General features: G+C 46.0%; 1 protein-coding gene across 1 annotated transcript in view; it reads right to left on the bottom strand.

The window, feature by feature from the left end:
- Window positions 1-22,188, bottom strand: part of LOC144120691 (uncharacterized) — a 341,237-nt gene extending 319,049 nt beyond the window's left edge. Inside the window, exons 1-2 of the mRNA XM_077653338.1 lie at window positions 22,176-22,188; window positions 21,948-22,133 (exon numbers count right to left, since the gene is read on the bottom strand). Of these exons, the coding sequence (XP_077509464.1) occupies window positions 21,948-22,133; window positions 22,176-22,188 (199 nt within the window). The remainder of the gene's footprint in view (window positions 1-21,947; window positions 22,134-22,175) is intronic.
- Between the last annotated feature and the right edge of the window lie 1,640 nt (window positions 22,189-23,828).

The following is a 23,828-nucleotide window of genomic DNA, read 5'->3' as shown; positions in this document are numbered from 1 at the left end:
GGGTGGAAATAGTTTCGTTTATGGGGGTTAAACGTCCGAAAGCGACTCAGGCTATGAGGGACGTTGTAGTGAAGGGCTCCGCAAAATTTCCACCACCTGGGGTTCTTTAATGTGCACTGACGTCGAATGGTACACGGGCCTCTAGTATTTCACCTCCATCGAAATTCGACCACCGCGACCGGGATCGAACTCGCGTCTTTCAGGTCAGCAGTGAAGCGCCATAACCACCGAGCAGCGGAGGCAGCCCAATGTAGGTGGAAATGGCGAGAGGCTCATCGGACAGCATTAAAAACAGCAATAACTTATGTTCCCCTCAAAGAATGTGCCAGACACTTGCAAGATGGCAACTTCTTACGCCCATGAAAGAAATCGTACGGTAAATAACCCCTCTCTCCTCTCCCACTACCGACCCATACCACCTTCCTGCCCTGTGTGCAATGCTCAAAAGGCAAACCTGACTGATATCTTCGGGATCTGTCCGGCTTCCCCTCCACCCAGCAGGCCGGAGCCACTCCAAACATGGGAGGACTGGGAGACCTCACTACGCTCCACAGATCAGGCACGACAGAAGATCGTCGCCACCTGTGCGGCCAGCGTCATGGACCTTTTAGCCTGAACGGTTGAGTGCGGTGTGGTCGTGCGGGGACCCAGGGGTCCCGGGAGGCCCGAATTCCTCTGCACAATAAAGTCTTTCTCTCTCTCACTCTCATGCCGTTCATTGCGTTTAAAATTTTGTGCCTGCACCCCTTTAAGGACTATAGACACCAAATTTTTTCTTGCGTGTTTTCTTCTTTCAAACGATATCGTAGACATTCGTATACATGAAGCACCCTGTGGTATTTGTGTACGACCGCTAAATAGTTTACAATTGAATTTCTTCTTCACGCTGTGTCGGTTTCGTCGACCGAAGGACGACTGTGACGTCAAGTTGATGTTTTGGCCACGTGATCAACTGGAAAAACTTTAATATAATCACTAACAGGCTTGTCATTCCATGCCTTGGAAGATGCTGGATTAAATGTCATGGTGAATTAAATCTACATATCAGCGATTATATTACAGTTTTTCTAGTAGATCACGCGAGCAAACCGTCCACTTGACGTCACAGTCGTCATTCAGTCAATGAAACCGAAACAGCACGAGAGAAGAAATTCAATCAAATTATTTAGCGCTTGTAGGAAAATACCACATGGTAATTCATGTATTCTAATGTCTAACGCATCGTTTGACAGAAGAAAACATGCAATAAAATTACACTAACTGCCCACTGAAAGAGAAGACACTTTCGCAAGGCAGCAAAGCTACCTAAGGTACAAGATGGTAGGTTCCAAAATTATTTACCTGGATGAGATATGTGCAACGGCAGCAAGCGCAGTGTTGGTGGAAGGACAGAACGGCGAGCGTGTGCTGCTTGTGCCAAGATCAGGACAACCATGGCCTGGAGCAGGCTGCCAGGGAAGGGCCACCGCATCATTGTGATGCACATCAGCAGTGAGAAAGGCCCATCAACGGCCGCCTGTATGTTTCCTGCAGAAAGAACGAAAAGGGTGAAGACTGCTATGAAGATACGGGTGGCAATCATTTTGAGATGTTTGCACTCATGTGCTCCAGAGGCAGACAAGAGAAACATCGTAGCAAAACACAAGCAGTTGTGCCATTCACATCTGGACGAAGCAATGCCGACAACAGTGTTACACAAAGAAGCAGTTCAGCAGTAGCTGACAGAGAGAACACTAATGGAACGCTATGATGCCAACAATGTGGCTCCCATAAATCATGAAGCTGCCCAAACTGTGTGTTGTCAAATACCATGTAGGTGTCGCTGTGGCGAGGGCTGGCAACGTCAAGCTCTGGCTCCCACCTTAGCTTTAACCTATGGAGTTTCTCTGGATACAAGTTAATAATGATACCAAGAATGAGCATAAAGATTTATGGCTTCCTTTGGTTGAAGCTCTGGTCATAAACAAGACACCAACGGTTTCAGCAGAAAAGTGGAGGAATTGTGCACACCACGCCATGAATAATGATGAAAAATTCAGAGCAAACTCTGCCAGCGGCCCTCATATTCATTAACACATACGAGTTTCACAAAACATAACTATGTAGCACATCGGCTCTGGGATGCATCACAATAGTAAACCAGCGCTAACATCTCTTGCACTGCAAATTAAGACTTTACATCACCAAGTTATCAGCCTTCCAAACTTTGGAAGTGATATGCCAGGTTTAACTTCCTGAAGGAACACATGGGCTATGAAGAACACCACAGTGGACGGCTCTGGATTATTTTGACCGTATGGGGTTCTTCAACGTGCATTGACGTCGCACAGCACACCATTGTTTTTATGTTTTGCCACCGTCGAAATACTGCCACTGCAGCAGGATCGGGCTCAAACCCGCGACCCTGAGATCAGCAGCCGAACAACAAAGCCACTAAATCATATGGCGGGTGCTTCCAAATTTTCATCTAGCTGCTTTTTCTATGGACTGCTTTCCTGTCTCACTAAAGAATACAATACTTGCTTTAACTATTCGCTTAATAATTCTTTAGGCATGCTGTTTTGTCTTCGCTGAGAACGAATAAACAACTGAGGCTCCTCAACCTTCACGCTGTCAGCAGGCAAAGGACACCTGCAGCTGCATTCCTTTAATACAAGCACATGCATCAGTTTTTGTGCTTATACGCAGGTTGGAGTGGAACGTCAATTCTTATAAATGTCCGACATGAGTATGACGACATCCATACAGACACAAGGCAGCAACGGGAAACTGCAATACGGGCACTGCCTTTGATAAAAACAACTTACTTGTGTGGTGCATTCTTTTCAGCCATCTCCTGCTTCTCGATACAGCTAACTCATTGTTAGAAGCATACAGTAGCAGTGAGCCACTCAACACTTGCCTCTGCGTCTCCCGGCTCTGCTTCTTGCATCGACCTTTTTTCCTTTAATAGCGCTTACATCGAAAGGTGGGCGACCTGTCACATTTGGAAACAGCGCGCCTGTTTTGCACCTTGCTAGCCATGACGAAGCAAGTACGCATCGAAATGTTCACTGAATGTGGGGGAAGATAGAAATACAAGAAAAGCATTTAACGCTCTAGCGCACAAATTCAATACGACGCAAATTTTTATTTTCTCGTCGAGCAGCCACGATCTACCACTGACGCTGATACTGTAGAAGCTTGGGCAAGTTGGTGTGACATGGTTTTTTCAGCAGCGCGGGGGACAAAGGACGGGACAAGTGCACAGACACGGCGCTGAACTTACATCCGGTTTATTGAGGTGATTTTCACTACTTAAGTACAGTGGCAACCAATCTCAAATGAAAAGACAGATACACAAAACAGATGACGAAAATGACAATTCCTGAGCACAGGTCTACAGTGGCACAAGACCAGCTGCGCACGTTTTTCTATTCTCATCAAGGAAACGTAGTTCTTTATCAGACAGCTATTAAGGCAACGCTTACACATTCATCTTTGAATTTATGGATTTCATGAGCTTCAATGATTTCACGAGTGATTTTTGTTCTATTATCTGACAGCACTCGACACTGAGTGAAAACAGGATAACACGGCGGTTTTTTGTTCTTTTTTCTTTCCTGTGTGCAGTTTCTGCAATGAATGCCAAGGTGACGGGAAGCGGTGCCGCTCACGTTGTTGTTGTGTTCCCGCAGCCGGTCGTTGAGGCAACGACCAGTTTGCCCCGTGTAGTGCTTGCCACACGTACGCGGAAACCTGTACACAACATTTCTGCTACATGGTACAAAACCTTTTTGGTGTTTCTTATCGCAGCCAACTATCCTTTCATTGCTGCTGTTTACAATATGGCAGAGTTTGGAAAGCTTATCGGGCGCGGAAAAAAACAACGTTTACAACGGCACGCGCTCCCACCCTTTTCAGATTATGTGAAATGCGGTGTAGATAAGGAATAACCACATACTTTCTTTTTTCTTCCTTGGGCCTTTCAGTGGAATCTCTGCGGCCTGAATTAATGATTTCTCTTAGCAGGCTCTCTGATATTGCAATCAGAAGGTCGGAAGGGTATCCTGCTGCTTGTAAGCGTACCACCTGATTTTGATAGCTGTCTTGCATCGCATGATGGCATGATTTTTCTAGGGCATTTCTTAAACGCAACTTTGCGATGCCGCGCTTTACAAGCTTAGAATGTGCAGAAGCGAAAGGCGTGAGGGGCTTCTGGCATCGTGGCTCGTAACGCCAGCACACATGGCTATTCTTGAGGAACATGGCAAGATCTAAAAAACGTAACTTTCCTTCAGAAGGCGTTTCATGCGTCAAAACAAGAGGGTCAAGACAGGTGTGAAAAATTGATAAAACTTTCGAGACCGAGGCCCCCGCGTCAGTAACTGCACATGTCATCAAAACTAAAAAATCATCTACAAACCTAAAAACACGAGCCACGCTTTCGTGGAGATGACTATCAAGGAGCTTGTCATGGTGCGCGAGACAAATGTCGCCCAGTATCGGAGCTATGCATGAACCAATGCAGACGCCATTGCTCTGGAGGTAAACAGATTCATTCCAGGTGAAAAATGTGGAGTTAAGGTAAAAAGTAAGGAGTTCGAGGAAGTTGCTATTGCTGATGCCTGCAGAATTCTGGAAAGCTACCACACCAAAGGAATCAATTGCATTCTTCAACGCTTGCCAGCAGTTTCTTTTGCGGAAGGGAATAATATAAATCTTTTATATCGATAGAGCAGGCCGAAAAGCCTTTCGCTGGGTTTTGTTGCAAGAAAGCGATTACTTGGTTAGAACTCTTCACCTGAAAAGGGTCGTCAATGGTTAAGAGGTTCAGCTTGTCTTGCAAAAAATAACGCGACAGACTTTTGCCATGTGCCATCCTCGGAGACTATTGCTCGAAGTGGGCAGTCCAGCTTGTGAGTTTTGGCTGTGAAGAATATCTTTAAGCAGGACCCCTTGCTTTTCTCTATACACTTGGCTAGGGATTCCAAATTCATTTGTGCACACATTTTCCGTGCTCGGGCTTTCACTTTACATAGAGCGACATCGCTTCTCTGCCGGAAAGTCGAACTGATAGCATTTTCTGCCTTCGATAAGTAGAGCGCTTTTGGCATCACAGCAAAACCTCCCTCTTTATCAGCCTGTAATAGGGTCAGCGAGTTGTTCTTTAAAAACGAAACGGTGAATTTGACTGGAATTCTACACCTGGTAGGTTTACACTTTGCCAAAATGTCCACTCCATCTGAAACACATCGGTCCACTTCAGGAGCCGCTGCTAGGCTGGAAACTTGTCTCACCATCGCAAGAAGTTCCGGTGCCGATCGCCTGGGTTCCACGGCGAACTTTGGTCCTCGTCTAAGGACTTCTTGTACTTGTTCCGGCAAGGACACTTCACCATAGGTGTGGACCGGACTGTGCATCTTCTTAGTGATGGCTCGAAGCTGCGGCAGCGCGCACTGCCATAAGAATTCCGTAGTCCTGTCTGCCGTCTGAGGTCCACCGCCGCCATTCAAGTGCACCATGAGCTGAAGATGTGCCGCTGTGTGCTCTCAGGAAGAGCCATTCTCTGTAGAGGCAAAATCACTCGTGAAATCATTGAAGCTCATGAAATCCATAAATTCAAAGATGAATGCGTAAGCGTTGCCTCAATAGCTCTGTCTGATAAAGTACTACGTTTCCTTGATGAGAATAGAAAAACGTGCGCAGCTGGTCTTGTGCCACTGTAGACCTGTGCTCAGGAATTGTCATTTTCGTCAATCTGTTTTGTGTATCTGTCTTTTCATTTGAGATTGGTTGCCACTGTACTTAAGTAGTGAAAATCACCTCAATAAACCTGTTGTAAGTTCAGCGCCGTGTCTGTGCACTTGTCACGTCCTTTGTCCCCTGCGCTGCTGAAAAAACCGCTGACGAGCGAAGGCACGGAGGGGACACAAGGACATGTTCCTGGAAAATTTTAAAAGTTTTCGAGCAGCCAGCTACGCAGAAGTACGACCCTTTACGTCACTGAAGACTTACATTTAAATATATTCGCGACTAATCAATACTCCACACTATGTAATATCAAAACACAAGCTTATCACAACAGCGCGCTGAAACGGACAGGGAGAGCAGCAGACACGACCCGCTCACGCTTCGCGGCCTGGCCAACAGGCGGCGCAGCCAATACAATGAGCATGGGCTATAGTTTTCATGCGTCTGTGTCAAAGTAGGTGCTATGTAAAATGCGTTTGATCTTTCATCATAGATCCCAGCATGGTGACAATCTTCCTTGTTGAGCATGTCTGCTGTACACCTAAGGGACTTGACTAAGAAGCAAACAAGTGGAGTTTTTTTTCTCGTAATGCAATGAGAAACAATCTTTAATTGCTACAGTTCTGGCAAGATAGAGACTTGGGACATACTGTGAATAAAACATGTGCATTTGTCAGCAAAATGCTTGGTGTTAGTGCATGGACAGCGTTTAATGGAAAGAAGGAGAGGCAAGAGTAAGCAGGTGGAAGTGGTCGACACCCAGCACAGAATGGCCAGGAAGTGGAGATTAGCGGCGTAGCACCCTGTATGACAACTTCCCAAAGCTGGCATTGAGGTCATGGATGCACAACTTTTCCCAGCACTATGTTAGATGGTAACTGCATGGCATATGCTTTAAAGGGGTCCAGACACAAAGTTTTTCGGTGTCAGTTTATTTGCCTTCAAAGAGGCCTACGGGCCTAGCAATCATGAAAATAAGAGCAAAACACCAGTGCACAGTGTGAATAATTAATTACAAGCCATTTTGTACACAAAGCCTTTGGTCTCAGTTAGCGCCAGCGCTGAAGTGAACAACACCTGAGTTCAGCGACGTCACAATAATTAAAGCAAGTGCACAATGACATCACTCAATGTGGGTGGAAATAGTTTCGTTTATGGGGGTTAAACGTCCGAAAGCGACTCAGGCTATGAGGGACGTTGTAGTGAAGGGCTCCGCAAAATTTCCACCACCTGGGGTTCTTTAATGTGCACTGACGTCGAATGGTACACGGGCCTCTAGTATTTCACCTCCATCGAAATTCGACCACCGCGACCGGGATCGAACTCGCGTCTTTCAGTTCAGCAGTGAAGCGCCATAACCACCGAGCAGCGGAGGCAGCCCAATGTAGGTGGAAATGGCGAGAGGCTCATCGGACAGCATTAAAAACAGCAATAACTTATGTTCCCCTCAAAGAATGTGCCAGACACTTGCAAGATGGCAACTTCTTACGCCCATGAAAGAAATCGTACGGTAACTAACCCCTCTCTCCTCTCCCACTACCGACCCATACCACCTTCCTGCCCTGTGTGCAATGCTCAAAAGGCAAACCTGACTGATATCTTCGGGATCTGTCCGGCTTCCCCTCCACCCAGCAGGCCGGAGCCACTCCAAACATGGGAGGACTGGGAGACCTCACTACGCTCCACAGATCAGGCACGACAGAAGATCGTCGCCACCTGTGCGGCCAGCGTCATGGACCTTTTAGCCTGAACGTTTGAGTGCGGTGTGGTCGTACGGGGACCCAGGGGTCCTGGGAGACCCGAATTCCTCTGCACAATAAAGTCTTTCTCTCTCTCACTCTCATGCCGTTCATTGCGTTTAAAATTTTGTGTCTGCACCCCTTTAAGGACTATAGACACCGAATTTTTTCTTGCGTGTTTTCTTCTTTCAAACGATATCTTAGACATTCGTATACATGAAGCACCCTGTGGTATTTGTGTACGAACGCTAAATAATTTATAATTGAATTTTTTCTTCAGGGTGTTTCGGTTTCATCGACCGAAGGACGACTGTGACGTCAAGTTGATGTTTTGGCCACGTGATCAACTGGAAAAACTTTAATATAATCACTAACAGGCTTGTCATTCCATGCCTTGGAAGATGCTGGATTAAATGTCATGGTGAATTAAATCTACATATCAGCGATTATATTGCAGTTTTTCTAGTAGATCACGCGAACAAACCGTCAACTTGACGTCACAGTCGTCATTCAGTCAATGAAACCGAAACAGCACGAGAGAAGAAATTCAATCAAATTATTTAGCGCTTGTAGGAAAATACCACACGGTAATTCATGTATTCTAATGTCTAACGCATCGTTTGACAGAAGAAAACATGCAAAAAAATTACACTAGCTGCCCACTGAAAGAGAAGACACTTTCGCAAGGCAGCAAAGCTACATAAGGTACAAGATGGTAGGTTCCAAAATTATTTACCTGGATGAGATATGTGCAACGGCAGCAAGCGCAGTGTTGGTGGAAGGACAGAACAGCGAGCGTGTGCTGCTTGTGCCAAGATCAGGACAACCATGGCCTGGAGCAGGCTGCCAGGGAAGGGCCACCGCATCATTGTGATGCACATCAGCAGTGAGAAAGGCCCATCAACGGCCGCCTGTATGTTTCCTGCAGAAAAAACGAAAAGGGTGAAGACTGCTATGAAGATACGGGTGGCAATCATTTTGAGATGTTTGCACTCATGTGCTCCAGAGGCAGACAAAAGAAACATCGTAGCAAAACACAAGCAGTTGTGCCATTCACATCTGGACGAAGCAATGCCGACAACAGTTTTACACAAAGAAGCAGTTCAGCAGTAGCTGACAGAGAGAACACTAATGGAACGCTATGATGCCAACAATGTGGCTCCCATAAATCATGAAGCTGCCCAAACTGTGTGTTGTCAAATACCATGTAGGTGTCGCTGTGGCGAGGGCTGGCAACGTCAAGCTCTGGCTCCCACCTTAGCTTTAACCTATGGAGTTTCTCTGGGTACAAGTTAATAATGATACCAAGAATGAGCATAAAGATTTATGGCTTCCTTTGCTTGAAGCTTTGCTCATAAACAAGACACCAACGGTTTCAGCAGAAAAGTGGAGGAATTGTGCACACCACGCCATGAATAATGATGAAAAATTCAGAGCAAACTCTGCCAGCGGCCCTCATATTCATTAACACATACGAGTTTCACAAAACATAACTATGTAGCACATCGGCTCTGGGGTGCATCACAATAGTAAACCAGCGCTAACATCTCTTGCACTGCAAATTAAGACTTTACATCACCAAGTTATCAGGCTTCCAAACTTTGGAAGTGATATGCCAGGTTTAACTTCCTGAAGGAACACATGGGCTATGAAGAACACCACAGTGGACGGCTCCAGATTAATTTATACCGTATGGGGTTCTTCAACGTGCATTGACGTCGCACAGCACACCGTTGTTTTTATGTTTCGCCACCGTCGAAATACTGCCACTGCAGCAGGATCGGGCTCAAACCCGCGACCCTTAGATCAGCAGCCGAACGCCAAAGCCACTAAATCATATGGCGGGTGCTTCCAAATTTTCATCTAGCTGCTTTTTCTATGGACTGCTTTCCTGTCTCACTAAAGAATACAATACTTGCTTTAACTATTCGCTTAGTAATTCTTTAGGCATGCTGTTTTGTCTTCGCTGAGAACGAATAAACAACTGAGGCTCCTCAACCTTCACGCTGTCAGCAGGCAAAGGACACCTGCAGCTGCATTCCTTTAATACAAGCACATGCATCAGTTTTTGTGCTTATACGCAGGTTGGAGTGGAACGTCAATTCTTATAAATGTCCGACATGAGTATGACGACATCCATACAGACACAAGGCAGCAACGGGAAACTGCAATACGGGCACTGCCTTTGATAAAAACAACTTACTTGTGTGGTGCATTCTTTTCAGCCATCTCCTGCTTCTCGATACAGCTAACTCATTGTTAGAAGCATACAGTAGCAGTGAGCCACTCACAACTTGCCTCCGCGTCCCCCAGCTCTGCTTCTTGCATCGACCCTTTTTCCTTTAAAAGCGCTTACATCGAAAGGTGGGCGACCTGTCACATTTGCAAACAGCGCGCCTGTTTTGCACCTTGCTAGCCATGACGAAGCAAGTACGCATCGAAATGTTCACTGAATGTGGGGGAAGATAGAAATACAAGAAAACCATTTAACGCTCTAGCGCACAAATTCAATACGACGCAAATTTTTATTTTTCTCGTCGAGCAGCCACGATCTACCACTGACGCTGATACTGTAGAAGCTTGGGCAAGTTGGTGTGACATGGTTTTTTCAGCAGCGCAGGGGACAAAGGACGGGACAAGTGCACAGACACGGCGCTGAACTTACATCCGGTTTATTGAGGTGGTTTTCACTACTTAAGTACAGTGGCAACCAATCTCAAATGAAAAGACAGATACACAAAACAGATTGACGAAAATGACAATTCCTGAGTACAGGTCTACAGTGGCACAAGACCAGCTGCGCACGTTTTTCTATTCTCATCAAGGAAACGTAGTTCTTTATCAGACAGAGCTAATGAGGCAACGCTTACGCATTCATCTTTGAATTTATGGATTTCATGAGCTTCACTGATTTCACGAGTGATTTTTGTTCTATTATCTGACAGCACTCGACACTGAGTGAAAACAGGATGACACGGCGGTTTTTTGTTCTTTTTTCTTTCCTCTGTGCAGTCTCTGCAATGAATGCCAAGGTGACGGGAAGCGGTGCCGCTCACGTTGTTGTTGTGTTCCCGCAGCCGGACGTTGAGGCAACGACCAGTTTGCCCCGTGTAGTGCTTGCCACACGTAAGCGGAAACCTGTACACAACATTGCTGCTACATGGTACAAAACCTTTTTGGTGTTTCTTATCGCAGCCAACTATCCTTTCATTGCTGCTGTTTACAATATGGCAGAGTTTGGAAAGCTTATCGGGCGCGGAAAAAAACAACGTTTACAACGGCACGCGCTCCCACCCTTTTCAGATTATGTGAAATGCGGTGTAGATAAGGAATAACCACATACTTTCTTTTTTCTTCCTTGGGCCTTTCAGTGGAATCTCTGCGGCCTGAATTAATGATTTCTCTTAGCAGGCTCTGTGATATTGCAATCAGAAGGTCGGAAGGGTATCCTGCTGCTTGTAAGCGTACCACCTGATTTTGACAGCTGTCTTGCATCGCATGATGGCATGATTTTTCTAGGGCATTTCTTAAACGCAACTTTGCGATGCTGCGCTTTACAAGCTTAGAATGTGCAGAAGCGAAAGGCGTGAGGGGCTTCTGGCATCGTGGCTCGTAACGCCAGCACACATGGCTATTCTTGAGGAACATGGCAAGATCTAAAAAACGTAACTTTCCTTCAGAAGGCGTTTCATGCGTCAAAACAACAGGGTCAAGACAGGTGTGAAAAATTGATAAAACTTTCGAGACCGAGGCCCCTGCGTCAGTAACTGCACATGTCATCAAAACTAAAAAATCATCTACAAACCTAAAAACACGAGCCACGCTTTCGTCGAGTTGACTATCAAGGAGCTTGTCATGGTGCGCGAGATAAATGTCGCCCAGTATCGGAGCTATGCATGAACCAATGCCGACGCCATTGCTCTGGAGGTAAACAGATTCATTCCAGGTGGAAAATGTCGAGTTAAAGCAAAAAGTAAGGAGTTCCAAGAAGTTGCTATTGCTGATGCCTGCAGAACTCTGGAAAGCTACCACACCAAAGGAATCAATGCATTCTTCAACGCTTGCCAGCAGTTTCTTTTGTGGAAGGGAATAATATAAATCTTTTATATCGATAGAGCAGGCCGAAAAGCCTTTCGCTGGGTTTTGTTGCAAGAAAGCGATTACTTGGTTAGAACTCTTCACCTGAAAAGGGTCGTCAATGGTTAAGAGGTTCAGCTTGTCTTGCAAAAAATAACGCGACAGACTTTTGCCATGTGCCATCCTCGGAGACTATTGCTCGAAGTGGGCAGTCCAGCTTGTGAGTTTTGGCTGTGAAGAATATCTTTAAGCAGGACCCCTTGCTTTTCTCTATACACTTGGCTAGGGATTCCAAATTCATTTGTGCACACATTTTCCGTGATCGGGCTTTCACTTTACTTAGAGTGACATCGCTTCTCTGCCGGAAAGTCGAACTGATAGCATTTTCTGCTTTCGATAAGTAGAGCGCTTTTGGCATCACAGCAAAACCTCCCTCTTTACCAGCCTGTAATAGGGTCAGCGAGTTGTTCTTTAAAAACGAAACGGTGAATTTGATTGGAATTCTACACCTGGTAGGTCTACACTTTGCCAAAATGTACACTCCATCTGAAACACATCGGTCCACTTCAGGAGCCACTGCTAGGCTGGAAACTTGTCTCACCATCGCAAGAAGTTCCGATGCCGATTGCCTGGGTTCCACGGCGAACTTTGGTCCACGTCTAAGGACGCCTTGTACTTGTTCCGGCAAGGACACTTCACCATAGGTGTGGACCGGACTGTGCATCTTCTTAGTGATGGCTCGAAGCTGCGGCAGCGCGCACTGCCATAAGAATTCCGTAGTCCTGTCTGCCGTCTGAGGTCCACCGCCGCCATTCAAGTGCACCATGAGCTGAAGATGTGCCGCTGTGTGCTCTCAGGAAGAGCCATTCTCTGTAGAGGCAAAATCACTCGTGAAATCATTGAAGCTCATGAAATCCATAAATTCAAAGATGAATGCGTAAGCGTTGCCTCAATAGCTCTGTCTGATAAAGTACTACGTTTCCTTGATGAGAATAGAAAAACGTGCGCAGCTGGTCTTGTGCCACTGTAGACCTGTGCTCAGGAATTGTCATTTTCGTCAATCTGTTTTGTGTATCTGTCTTTTCATTTGAGATTGGTTGCCACTGTATTTAAGTAGTGAAAATCACCTCAATAAACCTGTTGTAAGTTCAGCGCCGTGTCTGTGCACTTGTCACGTCCTTTGTCCCCTGCGTTGCTGAAAAAACCGCTGACGAGCGAAGGCACGGAGGGGACACAAGGACATGTTCCTGGAAAATTTTAAAAGTTTTCGAGCAGCCAGCTACGCAGAAGTACGACCCTTTACGTCACTGAAGACATACATTTAAATATATTCGCGACTAATCAATACTCCACACTATGTAATATCAAAACACAAGCTTATCACAACAGCGTGCTGAAACGGACAGGGAGAGCAGCAGACATGACCCGCTCACGCTTCGCGGCCTGGCCAACAGGCGGCGCAGCCAATGCAATGAGCATGGGCTATAGTTTTCATGCGTCTGTGTCAAAGTAGGTGCTATGTAAAATGCGTTTGATCTTTCATCATAGATCCCAGCATGGTGACAATCTTCCTTGTTGAACATGTCTGCTGTACACCTAAGGGACTTGACTAAGAAGCAAACAAGTGGAGTTTTTTTTCTCGTAATGCAATGAGAAACAATCTTTAATTGCTACAGTTCTGGCAAGATAGAGACTTGGGACATACTGTGAATAAAACATGTGTATTTGTCAGCAAAATGCTTGGTGTTAGTGCATGGACAGCGTTTAATGGAAAGAAGGAGAGGCAAGAGTAAGCAGGTGGAAGTGGTCGACACCCAGCACAGAATGGCCAGGAAGTGGAGATTAGCGGCGTAGCACCCTATATGACAACTTCCCAAAGCTGGCATTGAGGTCATGGATGCACAACTTTTCCCAGCACTATGTTAGATGGTAACTGCATGGCATATGCTTTAAAGGGGTCCAGACACAAAGTTTTTCGGCGTCAGTTTATTTGCCTTCAAAGAGGCCTACGGGCCTAGCAATCATGAAAATAAGAGCAAAACACCAGTGCACAGTGTGAATAATTAATTACAAGCCATTTTGTACACAAAGCCTTTGGTCTCAGTTAGCGCCAGCGCTGAAGTGAACAACACCTGAGTTCAGCGACGTCACAATAATTAAAGCAAGTGCACAATGACATCACTCGATGTGGGTGGAAATAGTTTCGTTTATGGGGGTTAAACGTCCGAAAGCGACTCAGGCTATGAGGGACGTTGTAGTGAAGGGCTCCGCAAAATTTCCACCACCTGGGGTTCTTTAATGTGCACTGACGTCGAATGGTACACGGGCCTCTAGTATTTCACCTCCATCGAAATTCGACCACCGCGACCGGGATCGAACTCGCGTCTTTCAGGTCAGCAGTGAAGCGCCATAACCACTGAGCCGCGGAGGCAGCCCAATGTAGGTGGAAATGGCGAGAGGCTCATCGGACAGCATTAAAAACAGCAATAACTTATGTTCCCCTCAAAGAATGTGCCAGACACTTGCAAGATGGCAACTTCTTACGCCCATGAAAGAAATCGTACGGTAACTAACCCCTCTCTCCTCTCCCACTACCGACCCATACCACCTTCCTGCCCTGTGTGCAATGCTCAAAAGGCAAACCTGACTGATATCTTCGGGATCTGTCCGGCTTCCCCTCCACCCAGCAGGCCGGAGCCACTCCAAACATGGGAGGACTGGGAGACCTCACTACGCTCCACAGATCAGGCACGACAGAAGATCGTCGCCACCTGTGCGGCCAGCGTCATGGACCTTTTAGCCTGAACGGTTGAGTGCGGTGTGGTCGTGCGGGGACCCAGGGGTCCCGGGAGGCCCGAATTCCTCTGCACAATAAAGTCTTTCTCTCTCTCACTCTCATGCCGTTCATTGCGTTTAAAATTTTGTGCCTGCACCCCTTTAAGGACTATAGACACCAAATTTTTTCTTGCGTGTTTTCTTCTTTCAAACGATATCGTAGACATTCGTATACATGAAGCACCCTGTGGTATTTGTGTACGACCGCTAAATAGTTTACAATTGAATTTCTTCTTCACGCTGTTTCGGTTTCGTCGACCGAAGGACGACTGTGACGTCAAGTTGATGTTTTGGCCACGTGATCAACTGGAAAAACTTTAATATAATCACTAACAGGCTTGTCATTCCATGCCTTGGAAGATGCTGGATTAAATGTCATGGTGAATTAAATCTACATATCAGCGATTATATTGCAGTTTTTCTAGTAGATCACGCGAACAAACCGTCAACTTGACGTCACAGTCGTCATTCAGTCAATGAAACCGAAACAGCACGAGAGAAGAAATTCAATCAAATTATTTAGCGCTTGTAGGAAAATACCACACGGTAATTCATGTATTCTAATGTCTAACGCATCGTTTGACAGAAGAAAACATGCAATAAAATTACACTAACTGCCCACTGAAAGAGAAGACACTTTCGCAAGGCAGCAAAGCTACCTAAGGTACAAGATGGTAGGTTCCAAAATTATTTACCTGGATGAGATATGTGCAACGGCAGCAAGCGCAGTGTTGGTGGAAGGACAGAACGGCGAGCGTGTGCTGCTTGTGCCAAGATCAGGACAACCATGGCCTGGAGCAGGCTGCCAGGGAAGGGCCACCGCATCATTGTGATGCACATCAGCAGTGAGAAAGGCCCATCAACGGCCGCCTGTATGTTTCCTGCAGAAAAAACGAAGAGGGTGAAGACTGCTATGAAGATACGGGTGGCAATCATTTTGAGATGTTTGCACTCATGTGCTCCAGAGGCAGACAAAAGAAACATCGTAGCAAAACACAAGCAGTTGTGCCATTCACATCTGGACGAAGCAATGCCGACAACAGTTTTACACAAAGAAGCAGTTCAGCAGTAGCTGACAGAGAGAACACTAATGGAACGCTATGATGCCAACAATGTGGCTCCCATAAATCATGAAGCTGCCCAAACTGTGTGTTGTCAAATACCATGTAGGTGTCGCTGTGGCGAGGGCTGGCAACGTCAAGCTCTGGCTCCCACCTAGGCTTTAACCTATGGAGTTTCTCTGGATACAAGTTAATAATGATACCAAGAATGAGCATAAAGATTTATGGCTTCCTTTGGTTGAAGCTCTGGTCATAAACAAGACACCAACGGTTTCAGCAGAAAAGTGGAGGAATTGTGCACACCACGCCATGAATAATGATGAAAAATTCAGAGCAAACTCTGCCAGCGGCCCTCATATTCATTAACACATACGAGTTTCACAAAACATAACTATGTAGCACATCGGCTCTGGGATGCATCACAATAGTAAACCAGCGCTAACATCTCTTGCACTGCAAATTAAGACTTTACATCACCAAGTTATCAGGCTTCCAAACTTTGGAAGTGATATGCCAGGTTTAACTTCCTGAAGGAACACATGGGCTATGAAGAACACCACAGTGGACGGCTCCAGATTAATTTATACCGTATGGGGTTCTTCAACGTGCATTGACGTCGCACAGCACACCGTTGTTTTTATGTTTTGCCACCGTCGAAATACTGCCACTGCAGCAGGATCGGGCTCAAACCCGCGACCCTGAGATCAGCAGCCGAACGCCAAAGCCACTAAATCATATGGCGGGTGCTTCCAAATTTTCATCTAGCTGCTTTTTCTATGGACTGCTTTCCTGTCTCACTAAAGAATACAATACTTGCTTTAACTATTCGCTTAGTAATTCTTTAGGCATGCTGTTTTGTCTTCGCTGAGAACGAATAAACAACTGAGGCTCCTCAACCTTCACGCTGTCAGCAGGCAAAGGACACCTGCAGCTGCATTCCTTTAATACAAGCACATGCATCAGTTTTTGTGCTTATACGCAGGTTGGAGTGGAACGTCAATTCTTATAAATGTCCGACATGAGTATGACGACATCCATACAGACACAAGGCAGCAACGGGAAACTGCAATACGGGCACTGCCTTTGATAAAAACAACTTACTTGTGTGGTGCATTCTTTTCAGCCATCTCCTGCTTCTCGATACAGCTAACTCATTGTTAGAAGCATACAGTAGCAGTGAGCCACTCACAACTTGCCTCCGCGTCCCCCGGCTCTGCTTCTTGCATCGACCCTTTTTCCTTTAAAAGCGCTTACATCGAAAGGTGGGCGACCTGTCACATTTGCAAACAGCGCGCCTGTTTTGCACCTTGCTAGCCATGACGAAGCAAGTACGCATCGAAATGTTCACTGAATGTGGGGGAAGATAGAAATACAAGAAACGCATTTAACGCTCTAGCGCACAAATTCAATACGACGCAAATTTTTATTTTTCTCGTCGAGCAGCCACGATCTACCACTGACGCTGATACTGTAGAAGCTTGGGCAAGTTGGTGTGACATGGTTTTTTCAGCAGCGCGGGGGACAAAGGACGGGACAAGTGCACAGACACGGCGCTGAACTTACATCCGGTTTATTGAGGTGATTTTCACTACTTAAGTACAGTGGCAACCAATCTCAAATGAAAAGACAGATACACAAAACAGATGACGAAAATGACAATTCCTGAGCACAGGTCTACAGTGGCACAAGACCAGCTGCGCACGTTTTTTTATTCTCATCAAGGAAACGTAGTTCTTTATCAGACAGCTATTAAGGCAACGCTTACACATTCATCTTTGAATTTATGGATTTCATGAGCTTCAATGATTTCACGAGTGATTTTTGTTCTATTATCTGACAGCACTCGACACTGAGTGAAAACAGGTTAACACGGCGGTTTTTTGTTCTTTTTTCTTTCCTGTGTGCAGTTTCTGCAATGAATGCCAAGGTGACGGGAAGCGGTGCCGCTCACGTTGTTGTTGTGTTCCCGCAGCCGGTCGTTGAGGCAACGACCAGTTTGCCCCGTGTAGTGCTTGCCACATGTAAGCGGAAACCTGTACACAACATTTCTGCTACATGGTACAAAACCTTTTTGGTGTTTCTTATCGCAGCCAACTATCCTTTCATTGCTGCTGTTTACAATATGGCAGAGTTTGGAAAGCTTATCGGGCGCGGAAAAAAACAACGTTTACAACGGCACGCGCTCCCACCCTTTTCAGATTATGTGAAATGCGGTGTAGATAAGGAATAACCACATACTTTCTTTTTTCTTCCTTGGGCCTTTCAGTGGAATCTCTGCGGCCTGAATTAATGATTTCTCTTAGCAGGCTCTGTGATATTGCAATCAGAAGGTCGGAAGGGTATCCTGCTGCTTGTAAGCGTACCACCTGATTTTGATAGCTGTCTTGCATCGCATGATGGCATGATTTTTCTAGGGCATTTCTTAAACGCAACTTTGCGATGCCGCGCTTTACAAGCTTAGAATGTGCAGAAGCGAAAGGCGTGAGGGGCTTCTGGCATCGTGGCTCGTAACGCCAGCACACATGGCTATTCTTGAAGAACATGGCAAGATCTAAAAAACGTAACTTTCCTTCAGAAGGCGTTTCATGCGTCAAAACAAGAGTGTCAAGACAGGTGTGAAAAATTGATAAAACTTTCGAGACCGAGGCCCCTGCGTCAGTAACTGCACATGTCATCAAAACTAAAAAATCATCTACAAACCTAAAAACACGAGCCACGCTTTCGTCGAGTTGACTATCAAGGAGCTTGTCATGGTGCGCGAGATAAATGTCGCCCAGTATCGGAGCTATGCATGAACCAATGCCGACGCCATTGCTCTGGAGGTAAACAGATTCATTCCAGGTGGAAAATGTCGAATTAAAGCAAAAAGTAAGAAGTTCCAAGAAGTTGCTATTGCTGATGCCTGCAGAACTCTGGAAAGCTACCACACCAAAGGAATCAATGCATTCTTCAACGCTTGCCAGCAGTTTCTTTTGCGGAAGGGAATAATATAAATCTTTTATATCGATAGAGCAGGCCGAAAAGCCTTTCGCTGGGTTTTGTTGCAAGAAAGCGATTACTTGGTTAGAACTCTTCACCTGAAAAGGGTCGTCAATGGTTAAGAGGTTCAGCTTGTCTTGCAAAAAATAACGCGACAGACTTTTGCCATGTGCCATCCTCGGAGACTATTGCTCGAAGTGGGCAGTCCAGCTTGTGAGTTTTGGCTGTGAAGAATACCTTTAAGCAGGACCCCTTGCTTTTCTCTATACACTTGGCTAGGGATTCCAAATTCATTTGTGCACACATTTTCCGTGATCGGGCTTTCACTTTACTTAGAGTGACATCGCTTCTCTGCCGGAAAGTCGAACTGATAGCATTTTCTGCTTTCGATAAGTAGAGCGCTTTTGGCATCACAGCAAAACCTCCCTCTTTGCCAGCCTGTAATAGGGTCAGCGAGTTGTTCTTTAAAAACGAAACGGTGAATTTGATTGGAATTCTACACCTGGTAGGTCTACACTTTGCCAAAATGTACACTCCATCTGAAACACATCGGTCCACTTCAGGAGCCACTGCTAGGCTGGAAACTTGTCTCACCATCGCAAGAAGTTCCGATGCCGATTGCCTGGGTTCCACGGCGAACTTTGGTCCTCGTCTAAGGACGCCTTGTACTTGTTCCGGCAAGGACACTTCACCATAGGTGTGGACCGGACTGTGCATCTTCTTAGTGATGGCTCGAAGCTGCGGCAGCGCGCAGTGCCATAAGAATTCCGTAGTCCTGTCTGCCGTCTGAGGTCCACCGCCGCCATTCAAGTGCACCATGAGCTGAAGATGTGCCGCTGTGTGCTCTCAGGAAGAGCCATTCTCTGTAGAGGCAAAATCACTCGTGAAATCATTGAAGCTCATGAAATCCATAAATTCAAAGATGAATGCGTAAGCGTTGCCTCAATAGCTCTGTCTGATAAAGTACTACGTTTCCTTGATGAGAATAGAAAAACGTGCGCAGCTGGTCTTGTGCCACTGTAGACCTGTGCTCAGGAATTGTCATTTTCGTCAATCTGTTTTGTGTATCTGTCTTTTCATTTGAGATTGGTTGCCACTGTATTTAAGTAGTGAAAATCACCTCAATAAACCTGTTGTAAGTTCAGCGCCGTGTCTGTGCACTTGTCACGTCCTTTGTCCCCTGCACTGCTGAAAAAACCGCTGACGAGCGAAGGCACGGAGGGGACACAAGGACATGTTCCTGGAAAATTTTAAAAGTTTTCGAGCAGCCAGCTACGCAGAAGTACGACCCTTTACGTCACTGAAGACTTACATTTAAATATATTCGCGACTAATCAATACTCCACACTATGTAATATCAAAACACAAGCTTATCACAACAGCGCGCTGAAACGGACAGGGAGAGCAGCAGACACGACCCGCTCACGCTTCGCGGCCTGGCCAACAGGCGGCGCAGCCAATGCAATGAGCATGGGCTACAGTTTTCATGCGTCTGTGTCAAAGTAGGTGCTATGTAAAATGCGTTTGATCTTTCATCATAGATCCCAGCATGGTGACAATCTTCTTTGTTGAACATGTCTGCTGTACACCTAAGGGACTTGACTAAGAAGCAAACAAGTGGAGTTTTTTTTCTCGTAATGCAATGAGAAACAATCTTTAATTGCTACAGTTCTGGCAAGATAGAGACTTGGGACATACTGTGAATAAAACATGTGCATTTGTCAGCAAAATGCTTGGTGTTAGTGCATGGACAGCGTTTAATGGAAAGAAGGAGAGGCAAGAGTAAGCAGGTGGAAGTGGTCGACACCCAGCACACAATGGCCAGGAAGTGGAGATTAGCGGCGTAGCACCCTGTATGACAACTTCCCAAAGCTGGCATTGAGGTCATGGATGCACAACTTTTCCCAGCACTATGTTAGATGGTAACTGCATGGCATATGCTTTAAAGGGGTCCAGACACAAAGTTTTTCGGCGTCAGTTTATTTGCCTTCAAAGAGGCCTACGGGCCTAGCAATCATGAAAATAAGAGCAAAACACCAGTGCACAGTGTGAATAATTAATTACAAGCCATTTTGTACACAAAGCCTTTGGTCTCAGTTAGCGCCAGCGCTGAAGTGAACAACACCTGAGTTCAGCGACGTCACAATAATTAAAGCAAGTGCACAATGACATCACTCGATGTGGGTGGAAATAGTTTCGTTTATGGGGGTTAAACGTCCGAAAGCGACTCAGGCTATGAGGGACATTGTAGTGAAGGGCTCCGCAAAATTTCCACCACCTGGGGTTCTTTAATGTGCACTGACGTCGAATGGTACACGGGCCTCTAGTATTTCACCTCCATCGAAATTCGACCACCGCGACCGGGATCGAACTCGCGTCTTTCAGGTCAGCAGTGAAGTGCCATAACCACTGAGCAGCGGAGGCAGCCCAATGTAGGTGGAAATGGCGAGAGGCTCATCGGACAGCATTAAAAACAGCAATAACTTATGTTCCCCTCAAAGAATGTGCCAGACACTTGCAAGATGGCAACTTCTTACGCCCATGAAAGAAATCGTACGGTAACTAACCCCTCTCTCCTCTCCCACTACCGACCCATACCACCTTCCTGCCCTGTGTGCAATGCTCAAAAGGCAAACCTGACTGATATCTTCGGGATCTGTCCGGCTTCCCCTCCACCCAGCAGGCCGGAGCCACTCCAAACATGGGAGGACTGGGAGACCTCACTACGCTCCACAGATCAGGCACGACAGAAGATCGTCGCCACCTGTGCGGCCAGCGTCATGGACCTTTTAGCCTGAACGGTTGAGTGCGGTGTGGTCGTGCGGGGACCCAGGGGTCCCGGGAGGCCCGAATTCCTCTGCACAATAAAGTCTTTCTCTCTCTCACTCTCATGCCGTTCATTGCGTTTAAAATTTTGTGCCTGCACCCCTTTAAGGACTATAGACACCAAATTTTTTCTTGCGTGTTTTCTTCTTTCAAACGATATCGTAGACATTCGTATACATGAAGCACCCTGTGGTATTTGTGTACGACCGCTAAATAGTTTACAATTGAATTTCTTCTTCACGCTGTTTCGGTTTCGTCGACCGAAGGACGACTGTGACGTCAAGTTGATGTTTTGGCCACGTGATCAACTGGAAAAACTTTAATATAATCACTAACAGGCTTGTCATTCCATGCCTTGGAAGATGCTGGATTAAATGTCATGGTGAATTAAATCTACATATCAGCGATTATATTGCAGTTTTTCTAGTAGATCACGCGAACAAACCGTCAACTTGACGTCACAGTCGTCATTCAGTCAATGAAACCGAAACAGCACGAGAGAAGAAATTCAATCAAATTATTTAGCGCTTGTAGGAAAATACCACACGGTAATTCATGTATTCTAACGTCTAACGCATCGTTTGACAGAAGAAAACATGCAAAAAAATTACACTAGCTGCCCACTGAAAGAGAAGACACTTTCGCAAGGCAGCAAAGCTACATAAGGTACAAGATGGTAGGTTCCAAAATTATTTACCTGGATGAGATATGTGCAACGGCAGCAAGCGCAGTGTTGGTGGAAGGACAGAACGGCGAGCGTGTGCTGCTTGTGCCAAGATCAGGACAAACATGGCCTGGAGCAGGCTGCCAGGGAAGGGCCACCGCATAATTGTGATGCACATCAGCAGTGAGAAAGGCCCATCAACGGCCGCCTGTATGTTTCCTGCAGAAAAAACGAAAAGGGTGAAGACTGCTATGAAGATACGGGTGGCAATCATTTTGAGATGTTTGCACTCATGTGCTCCAGAGGCAGACAAAAGAAACATCGTAGCAAAACACAAGCAGTTGTGCCATTCACATCTGGACGAAGCAATGCCGACAACAGTTTTACACAAAGAAGCAGTTCAGCAGTAGCTGACAGAGAGAACACTAATGGAACGCTATGATGCCAACAATGTGGCTCCCATAAATCATGAAGCTGCCCAAACTGTGTGTTGTCAAATACCATGTAGGTGTCGCTGTGGCGAGGGCTGGCAACGTCAAGCTCTGGCTCCCACCTAAGCTTTAACCTATGGAGTTTCTCTGGATACAAGTTAATAATGATACCAAGAATGAGCATAAAGATTTATGGCTTCCTTTGGTTGAAGCTCTGGTCATAAACAAGACACCAACGGTTTCAGCAGAAAAGTGGAGGAATTGTGCACACCACGCCATGAATAATGATGAAAAATTCAGAGCAAACTCTGCCAGCGGCCCTCATATTCATTAACACATACGAGTTTCACAAAACATAACTATGTAGCACATCGGCTCTGGGATGCATCACAATAGTAAACCAGCGCTAACATCTCTTGCACTGCAAATTAAGACTCTACATCACCAAGTTATCAGGCTTCCAAACTTTGGAAGTGATATGCCAGGTTTAACTTCCTGAAGGAACACATGGGCTATGAAGAACACCACAGTGGACGGCTCTGGATTAATTTAGACCGTATGGGGTTCTTCAACGTGCATTGACGTCGCACAGCACACCATTGTTTTTATGTTTTGCCACCGTCGAAATACTGCCACTGCAGCAGGATCGGGCTCAAACCCGCGACCCTGAGATCAGCAGCCGAACGCCAAAGCCACTAAATCATATGGCGGGTGCTTCCAAATTTTCATCTAGCTGCTTTTTCTATGGACTGCTTTCCTGTCTCACTAAAGAATACAATACTTGCTTTAACTATTCGCTTAATAATTCTTTAGGCATGCTGTTTTGTCTTCGCTGAGAACGAATAAACAACTGAGGCTCCTCAACCTTCACGCTGTCAGCAGGCAAAGGACACCTGCAGCTGCATTCCTTTAATACAAGCACATGCATCAGTTTTTGTGCTTATACGCACTTTGGAGTGGAACGTCAATTCTTATAAATGTCCGACATGAGTATGACGACATCCATACAGACACAAGGCAGCAACGGGAAACTGCAATACGGGCACTGCCTTTGATAAAAACAACTTACTTGTGTGGTGCATTCTTTTCAGCCATCTCCTGCTTCTCGATACAGCTAACTCATTGTTAGAAGCATACAGTAGCAGTGAGCCACTCACAACTTGCCTCCGCGTCCCCCAGCTCTGCTTTTTGCATCGACCCTTTTTCCTTTAAAAGCGCTTACATCGAAAGGTGGGCGACCTGTCACATTTGCAAACAGCGCGCCTGTTTTGCACCTTGCTAGCCATGACGAAGCAAGTACGCATCGAAATGTTCACTGAATGTGGGGGAAGATAGAAATACAAGAAACGCATTTAACGCTCTAGCGCACAAATTCAATACGACGCAAATTTTTATTTTTCTCGTCGAGCAGCCACGATCTACCACTGACGCTGATACTGTAGAAGCTTGGGCAAGTTGGTGTGACATGGTTTTTTCAGCAGCG

The sequence above is a fragment of the Amblyomma americanum genome, chromosome 1 (assembly GCF_052857255.1).
Source record: "Amblyomma americanum isolate KBUSLIRL-KWMA chromosome 1, ASM5285725v1, whole genome shotgun sequence".
In the NCBI taxonomy this organism is placed as follows: domain Eukaryota; kingdom Metazoa; phylum Arthropoda; class Arachnida; order Ixodida; family Ixodidae; genus Amblyomma; species Amblyomma americanum.
Note: the sequence above shows the minus strand (reverse complement) of the source record. Positions and strands in the feature narration are given on the sequence as shown.